The sequence below is a fragment of the Sycon ciliatum genome, chromosome 1 (assembly GCF_964019385.1).
Source record: "Sycon ciliatum chromosome 1, ocSycCili1.1, whole genome shotgun sequence".
In the NCBI taxonomy this organism is placed as follows: Eukaryota; Metazoa; Porifera; class Calcarea; order Leucosolenida; family Sycettidae; genus Sycon; species Sycon ciliatum.
Window position 1 is genome coordinate 86,139,124 of NC_088643.1, and position 9,153 is coordinate 86,148,276.

The 9,153-nt window shown below is 47.7% G+C and overlaps 1 protein-coding gene across 1 annotated transcript in view; it reads right to left on the reverse strand.

Moving 5' to 3' along the window:
• LOC135806073 (uncharacterized) overlaps positions 1-2,138 on the reverse strand; it is a 29,438-nt gene extending 27,300 nt beyond the window's left edge. Inside the window, exons 1-2 of the mRNA XM_065320220.1 lie at positions 1,728-2,138; positions 185-413 (exon numbers count right to left, since the gene is read on the reverse strand). Coding sequence (XP_065176292.1) covers positions 185-413; positions 1,728-1,970 — 472 coding nt within the window. The 5' untranslated portion in view covers positions 1,971-2,138. The remainder of the gene's footprint in view (positions 1-184; positions 414-1,727) is intronic.
• Positions 2,139-9,153: the final 7,015 nt, after the last annotated feature.

Genomic DNA, 9,153 nt, shown 5'->3' on the forward strand with positions numbered 1-9,153 from the left:
CCGCCGACTATGACTATGATTGTTCCCATCGGATCGAGCACTAACGGTGTTCTAACGGTGTTCCCACAAGCTGTCCGTTAAAAAACGGTATCAATGTCAGTCATAGAAGACTCAGTGCAAGGATATTCAAACAAAAACAAGGACACTGCGGGCAAAGTGTGGGCTAACTGTCTCTTCATCTCACCTTTCTTGAATATGATGACATCATCTGTTTCATTGTGTGGGAAATACACGGAGTTGATGTGTCCGGCGCTGTCCTGCTCGAACAAACAATCGCTGCCTAGTTTGTGCAGCAGCCTGGCGTCTGTCGACGCATGACGGTGCTCTGCATGAGGCCGGGGATTGTCGATAACCAGCTTCAAGAGCCATGACTGTGGTCTCCTGTCAAGCTCTTGAAGAACGCTCACTTCAACCTGAGATTGTGAGGCGAGAAATAACCATGATAACACAGCAGAATCATGACTGAAAAAGGCGCTCAGAATCAATACGTCACCATGGTCACTCAGTCAGTCAGTCGTCAGATAAAATAGCCAATCAGCGGATTGTACAGGTTAAAAGTAAAGTAAATTATCGTATCCGTTCCCGAAGGGAACTCACGACGGCCGCTAACACCCGATAAACCCTAGCGGCAGATGCAGCGCCTAACGGTGGGGGTGAGTGGGTAAGTCTCACAACCACTGGCACAAGTGCCGAAAGCGACCCCATTAGCTGCATCCATGTACCCCTTGGGCCTGGCCACAAGTTCCCAGTTGACTGTGTGTAGCAGCACGGCTGGAAAAACCGCTCCCAGGCAGGACTTGAACCAGGTACCTCTCGTATCTCAATCATGGTCTTTGACCAACCCACTGTGCCTGCCTATTGTACAGGTTACAGAGAGTAAATCTACCTGTTCTAAATATAGTTGCCAGGAATGGCCTAAGGCTAACTAACCATAATTATTAGTATACCAAGACTACTCCCTAGCCCTGGTAATCTGGTAATCATGGTAATGGAGTTTAGCCACCGAGACTGCTACGGCTCAGCTGCGGCATTCTGCCATATGCCGTCATCACCATCGAGACTACCAATTCCCGGTTTGAATCGGACCAACACTGCCATTGGAGAACACACAACACACAACATGACTACCGCAGTACCGGTACTGGCAGCAGCCAACCACCATAGTCCATGGTCTAGTCTTGATGGCGCTCATCTGGAGCCCATTTCCATGATTTCCCTTGCTGCAAAAGACGTACTTCAAGTAGATCTACACACATGATGCAGCTCTTCCGCTGGTTACGATTGCAAATCGCATAGTCCATGGTCTAGTCTTGATGGCGCTCATCTGGAGCCCATTTCCATGATTTCCCTTGCTGCAAAAGACATACTTCAAGTAGATCTACAATGCAGCTCTTCCGCTGGTTACGATTGCATATCGGAGCTTCGAGCTTCGATATAACAGTGTATACCAACCCGAAATCGGGTTTTCCTTTGCTCGAGATAGGGGGGGGGGGGGGGGGGGGATGGGAGGTACGAATGTTGAATTCTGAATAGTGCGCTAATATTGCTTTAAAGCTTAGCCTTGCCATGTGAATGAAACGCAGCTTTACAACTATAATTTAACCTGTTGTCACCATTCCCTTCTGCCTTGTTAGTGTGTGGTATTGCTCCATCTTTTGAGGTGTTGAGCACTCTAGCAATCTGGAAATTCCCACTGTTGTGTGTGTCCATGATGTCATAATGTTTACCTCTGCGTCGACTCCCATGATGGTCTTGCCTTGTCCGCCGGTACTGCGGATACCGAACTTCATACTGTAATGATATGGTAGACATTGACCCGGGTGTAGAACCAGCCTGGCTGGGCTGTACCGCTGCTGCTGCTGGTGGTTAACTGCGACTGCATACTGTGCAGCGAGCGCTAGAACGCTCAGTAGGCAAGCCGCTTGTACTAGCCACGCTCTGTGACCGAGGCAACATTGCCTCATTTTCATTGATTTACTCTATTCTTTGGTGTTGATATTGTGTTCTTTTCGCCTTTCTGCTCAAATATTACAAATGAAAACAACAAGAAGAGAAAGTTGTACTCGAAGTATGCTTTCCTATCAGGATCGAAAATTGCAAACCGACTGTCGATCCGATTTCTTCGGAATGGTTGAAGCTTTGCTAGCAGTAGCGAACATGTTTCATTTGACTCATGCCGGTTCGGCGCTCCGAGTCTGAGGCCATGCCAAGCATCAGCTCCAGTCTTAGTCGTGTATTATTATCCCCAGCATGAGTGGATAGCTGTCTGGGCATGTAGAGCACGGTGTCTGACAGGGCATGGCATGAACAAGCCTCGTCAATATGCTCTGCAGACCTAGCACAGTTCTTCAGAGCCGACACTGCGACAGGCTAGGCGTCAGCATGAGTGGGTGCCCACACACCATACATAACCTCTAGAACCTCTACGGCTCTAGATCAGGCTACACCAGTACTGTGGCAGTAGACCAAGACAGTGCAGTTGTCAGTCAGTTTGACATCTTGACAGGTTCGTGCAGCACACGGCGCCTTTCATCCCCACCTAAAGCACGGGCTACAGTCGTCCAGATCACGTGCGTGGGTGGCATTGAAGGCATTGAAAACACTGATATGCTGATTTCTGGAAAATGCTACGAAGTAGTACAGTGCGTCAGTAAATAAAAAGTGCAGTATGATAAGATTCTAACAAGCACGGTGTGGTGCGTGATGCATGGTTGCGCAAGTACATCATTGTACAATGTAGTTAACAGCAGTGATGTGTTCCCGTAATAAAATTTAATCTACTTCAGTACCATCCAGTGATCAAAACATGGTGATACACTGTAGGTAGCATTACCAGTACTAGTAATCTGGTCACTCATGGTCTACTGGTCCGTGAAGGTCCTGGAAATGGCCGTCGGGAGTTCGTCGGTTACAGTGTGCAATTTGGAATGCTGAGGCCGGAGTGAGGGTGACTGCTGCTATCATAATTACACAATGGTCATGTACGACACCTTCGCAGCCACAACGCTTCGAGAATGTCTTGAGTCAGAGATGGCGGAGAAGCAAACAATTTTGCTGCAGTAGATACATGTATAGCAAGACTTGAAGTACATGTACCGGTATACGGTATACATGTATGTGGCGATGTTTGCATCATGGCATACTGATAAGTAGATGTTGATTTGGCTGGAGCTGACTGATGACAAGTAATTAGTTAGTTGATGGTGCGAAGTCCTACCACGCACATTCATACATTCACGCCTGAAACAAAGTCACAACGACTATTAGTTGCAAGAACACCAACAGCTGCATGACAGAAGATTAGAGTGGTACAGAGTAGCACAGCGAGTAGTGCAGATTCTACTACAAAAACATAGTCGATCTGCTAATACAATGAACTTCTCTTTTCAACTGCCTCAACCTATTGAATATTACATTATGACATAGTAGATTGACAATGACGTAATATGGACATCATGTAGTTGTCTCTACTGAAGATTGATTGTAGGGTAGATAAGCGACCAAGGAAAATCATAGTAAGGAGGTTGTAACGTCGAACTTTCTTGCCAGTCTAGTATGTTTAAAGATTGTTGACGATTGCTTCCAGAATAACGTTAATTAAATCGTATCGTTATTCCCCAGGGACATGGACACACAGGACGTGGGCAAGTGCAATGAAGACGTGCAATAATGCAATAATCTCAGCCCACCGCAATATGAGTGCTGATGTGAATGCATATTGTAACGTGGTCCCGTGTACAGTTCAACATAATAATGATGTTCTTCATTATCACCAGCCGGTTATTGCTCAAAAATGAAAAAAAGTTCTAAGCCCGGTGGTCCCATATGCTGTATCTATTCTCACTTACGCCACAATCGCTCCTACAGACAGTTGACTGGATGTACATGTACAAGAAGTACAAGTGCATGCACAGTAGGAATGGTACATAGTCATGCATTCACACACTTGACAGGAATCAAAAGCGTCTCTGCTGTAACTCTGAGTTTCACGGTTTTAATTAAGGTGGCAGTCTGGGTTCAGAGGGTCAAAAAACAAAGTTTCGATTTTCTGTATTTTTTCACTGGCAGCGTCTTGTGTATGGTCCAAAGGGTTTATCCTGAAAATTTGAGCGTAATCGGGTGCTTCCTTCCGGAGATATAGCCGCGCAAAGTCTGCACAATTGTTTTTGAAATACTGAAATATCAGCAATTTTCTACAAAATTTAGGTTTGCACACTATTCCGATTTTTACCGTCAATCTTTGAGCGATTTCATTAAAATTTTCTGGAGCGACTCCTGGTACTCCTCTGCGCTGCAGACTGACAGCCGCGCACGATCTTTGTCACCATGGCAACCAAGATAACTTTTGCGCATGCGCAAATTCAAAAAAATTCAAATTTCGACTCTCATGATCTCAGCTGATCGCTCTGCTGTTGAAACTAGTTACTTTTGGAGTAATTGTTTTGGAGTAATTGTTTCTTGGAGCTAACCCCTTCGTTGGCTACTATGGGGAAGTCTAGAGCCAAGGGAAAGCCCGGACGATCTAAGAAAAGGAAAAGAACGTTCTATGGAGTGTCTCAGGCGCCGAAGGCTCCCTCTGGTGAAATTTCGCCTGCAAAACAAATTCCTGACTTGCCACTGTCTGATGACGACCTTGAAGTGTCAGCTGAAGCCACGTCTTCAAACAGCGATAGTGATGGAAGTGGCGGTGAAGTCGACAGCAGTTCCTCCGACAGTGACTTGGATGAAGAGTGTGAGGAAGGGGCGCATGGATTTCGCCTGATTGATCTCGAGTGCCTTCAGCAGCTTTTGTCAGCTGCAGTTTGTTGCAGTGGCTGTAATGGCGCAGTCACGATCAGCGAATCGCAACGGGGAGGCCTTGCATCATGCCTGGAGCTTTCCTGTGTTAACTGCGGCGACATAGCAAGCGAATTTATGTCCAAGAAATTCAATCGGGTCTGGGAGGTGAACAGACGAGCAGTATTCGGAATGCGACTGATTGGCCGTGGACGTCAATCAATGGTAAAGCTGGCGGGTGCACTGAATATGCCATCACCTATGAGTCGGTCGACATTTTACAGCCATGCTAAAGGCCTGCATTCCGCGTCCAAGAGCGTCGCTGAGCGTAGCATGACTGAGGCAGCTGAGAAAGCAGTGTCCGCAGCAGATGGGGGTAGCGATATCGCTGCTTCCTATGACGGTACCTGGATGCGCCGAGGATTCGCATCGCTCTTCGGAGCCTTCACTATAATTGCATATGATGTCGGCAAAGTGGTGGACTGCGAAGTGCTTTCAAAGTTTTGCCACAAGTGCACGCACTTGGCGTCTAGAAAAGAGAAGGGAGAGCTAACCAAAGATGACTATGATCGACAGATTGCCGAACACGATTGCTCAGTCAACACCACTGTATCAGCTCCTGCCATGGAGAGTGCAGCCGCCAAGACTCTGTGGGCCAGGTCCTTTGAGAGCCGCAAGCTGAGGTACACCACCTACATTGGTGATGGAGATACCAAGAGTTTTAAGGCTGTGCGTGACGCTTGTCCGTATGGGCCCGAGGTGCCTGTAGTCAAGGAGGAATGTGTCGGCCACGTTCAAAAACGCATCGGTACCAGCCTAAGAAAGCTGAAGAAAAACCTTGCGGGCAAGAAGCTTGCTGATGGGCGCACTATAGGCGGACGTGGTCGCCTCACGGATGCCATGATCGACAAGCTGCAAGCCTACTATGGCATGGCTGTGCGGAACAACAGCGGAGACTTGCAAGCCATGGCCAGGGCCATATGGGCATCCCTCATGCATCGTGCATCCAGCGACAGTAAACCTCAGCACCAGTATTGTCCGCCTGGAATTAACAGCTGGTGTAGATGGCAGCAGCAACAGGCAGGTGGTGATGTCTACGCCCACCACAATATCCTGCCAGAGGCAGTATGGAAGGAACTGAAGCCGGTCTACATTCGGTTGTCCGACCGGAGTTTGCTCGAGCGCTGCCAGAAGGGTGCTACGCAGAATCGCAACGAAGCGTTCAATGGACTCGTGTGGCAGTTGTGTCCAAAGACAGGCTTTGCATCCGCTCCCACTGTCCAGATGTGCGTCTACCTGGCCGTGGCCTGGTTCAATGATGGAGGTGTGGCAGTGAAACGCGTTCTGGACGAGATGGGCCTCCCTACTGGACACCATACGACACGTCTCATCAAGCTGCTAGACCGTGAGAGACAGGCACATGCTGCCAGAAAGAAGTCAGAAGAAGGGAAGAGGTCACGAAAGAAGCGAAGGAGGATCAGGAAAGGCATCCAGGATGAGCAGCAAGAGGAAGAAGGTTTGACATATGAAGCTGGTGGCTTCGACTAAGTTCTAGTAAGTTCTAGTTGGACAGACATACCTCCATCTGTACTTGCACAGAGCACTTTTTTTCTCCATTTTCCACTGAGTCCCGTACCTCTTAGACAGCGTAGCGAAGAACCTGTAAGTCACAGACCCCATAAACCATACATTTTTGGAAACTGTGAGCATTTATCAAGGTGCTAAGTGTCATGGATTTTTATATTTGTCTAGTAGCTTTGAGTAAAGTGCTACTGATCGAGGACCTAAATTTTGCGCGATTGCATGATTTTTGTTTGACAGCTTGAGTACTTTGTTCTGAATATGATTTCAAAATTCCGCTCCACTTAGCACCTAGGTATATGTGAAGGAAATCCTGTGGAGCACTCAGTTTCTACCCAGCTTCTTTCTGCGTTTGCATATTGCGTCTAAGGTATTGGTGGTACGGCATAATCGCAGATTTGACTATTGTGTCTGCGGATTCCCATGTGTGAGCTTGATTTATACTTCATTGGACTTAGTGAAATACACTGGGTATGTGGTCAAGATTTGAGCAAAATTCATCAATTATTATGGAAGTTACGGCTGTGTTCATGCGGTCGGGCCGCGAACCCAGACTGCCACCTTAAGGGGGGACGGGAGGTTCAGAGGGTCAAAAAATGAATTTCTGAGTTTTGAACTTTTTGCTATGGAATCTTGTCTTAGGATATTTGAAGCGCCAGAATTTCAAATTTGAGCGTAATCGGTTTAGTAGAAGTGGAGTTATGAGCTAAAGTATGTCGAGATAAATTTCAAATGTACATACACTCGAACGTCTCTTATCCGGGCACCTTGGGACCGGGCACTGCCCGCATCTCAGATTTGCCCGTGTCTCAGGATAACTCACCTACCATGTATGATATCATTTTTTGAAGAAGTTTATTTGGCACGTATTGCACATGTTGAGGATACAAAAGGAACCCATTGATAAAAATGTGTGGATTACATAGGTTGGCAATGAAACATAAGCACTTCCACATACGGAAAAAAGTTCAAAAACCCCAAATTCGACTCATTTGTGCTATAGGCCCTCAAGCTGAAGGTGCCCGGTAGAGAGACGTGCCCGTATCTGAGGCGTCCGGATAAGAGGCGTTTGAGTGTACTCAAAATGTTTACAATTGCCTAATTTTGTGACTTTGGTTTAGTCCAAAATCAAGCGTTTTTGATTCAACTTCGCCAGGTAAGCGACCCTGGCTTCTGTTTTTGTAGTCATGGAGAGCTGCCACGTGCTTCCTTGATCGCGTATGACGTTCTGCAGCGCCACGACGCCCACGCGAAGGAAAAAATCTTTGTTTTTTTGTTTGTGATCGTGAAAGTGAACAATTAAATTATTTTACATGGGGAACCGAAAGAGAAGCACCAGCAGCTCTGGAAGTGGCCATAGGAGGAAGAAAGGGAGATACTACGCCCCAAAGCAGTCAAGCTCTGTACCAGTTGTGGAAGAAGGCACCGTTGAAGCGGCGCAGAGCGCTTCCTCTCGGAAGATTTCGTCGAGGCCAAAATGGCTTAGTGATAATTATGGTCATGGAATTTGAATCTGAGCTTGTGTGCTCGAGTGACAGTGATTCAGACGAGTCGTCCAGTGATCATGGTGATAGCTGCCAGGAGTATGATGATGATGCATTCTATCCTGATGTTGAGGAGTCTGTCTCTGGCTACAAGATCGTGGATTTACAGTGTCTCCAGGAACTGATGGATCAATTTACTGTCTGTAGGAAGTGCACGAAGGGAGACATGATCGTCAGTAACTGTCATGACACTGGACTTGGATCGACCCTGCGACTTCAATGCGCTTTGTGTGGACACAGTGGAAGTACGTCTCTGAGCAAGAAAATTTGCAGGAGCTATGATCTGAATTGACGATCTGTACTGGCGATGCGATGCATTGGACGTGGCCATGGTGGACTCCGAAAGTTTTGCGGCGTAATGAATTTTCCTGCTCCTGTAACGGAGAAAGCGTACCGCAGCCACCAGGAAGTTGTCCTTGCTGCAGCCGTAAAGCTAGCTGAAACTGACATGGTTCAATCCGCAGCTGAGTTGCGTGCCATGACAGATTCCACCCACGTCGCAGTGACGTTCGACGGCACTTGGATGCGCAGGGGATATTCGTCGCTGTATGGTGTGTTCGCGTGCATCTCCTTCCAGAGCGGCCGTGTACTGGACATCACAGTGAAGGGTCGATACTGTCACGAATGTAAGATCTGGACTGAGAAGAAGCGAAGTGGTGCAATCACGGAGGAAGCCTTTTCAACCTGGCTGGATAATCACAAGTGCAGCATAAACACAGCGGCATCTGCACCCGGTATGGAGAGTGAAGCTGCGTGCGATATTTGGCAGCGGTCTGTGGGCACACGCGGAGGCCTCATAAGAACCCTCTCCCAAAGGCTGTGTTCGAAGTCGTGAAGCCCATCTACATGCAGCTGTCCGAACGAAGTCTGCTGGAGCGCTGCCAGATGGGTGCAACGCAGAATGCGAACGAGTCGTTCAACAACGTCATTTGGAGAATGCGTCCGAAGGAAGGCTTCTGCTCCGTCGACACCGTTCAGCTGGCAAGTAGTTTGGCAGTGCTCAACTTCAACAACGGCGCTATCACCTTGCTCAGTGTGCTGAAAGAGTGTGGATGCATTGATGGCAATCACACGAAGGCAGCGCTTGAGCTAGAAGACCAATGGCGTGTGAAGAAGTCCCTCCGCAAGTCATCAGCACTGGAAAAGGAGAGCAGGAAAAGGAGAAGGAGGCAGAGGAAAGGCTGGGAGGAGACCACTATTGAGAAAGAGGGCACTACATATGACAAAGGTGGTTTCTGAATGGCAACTTCAG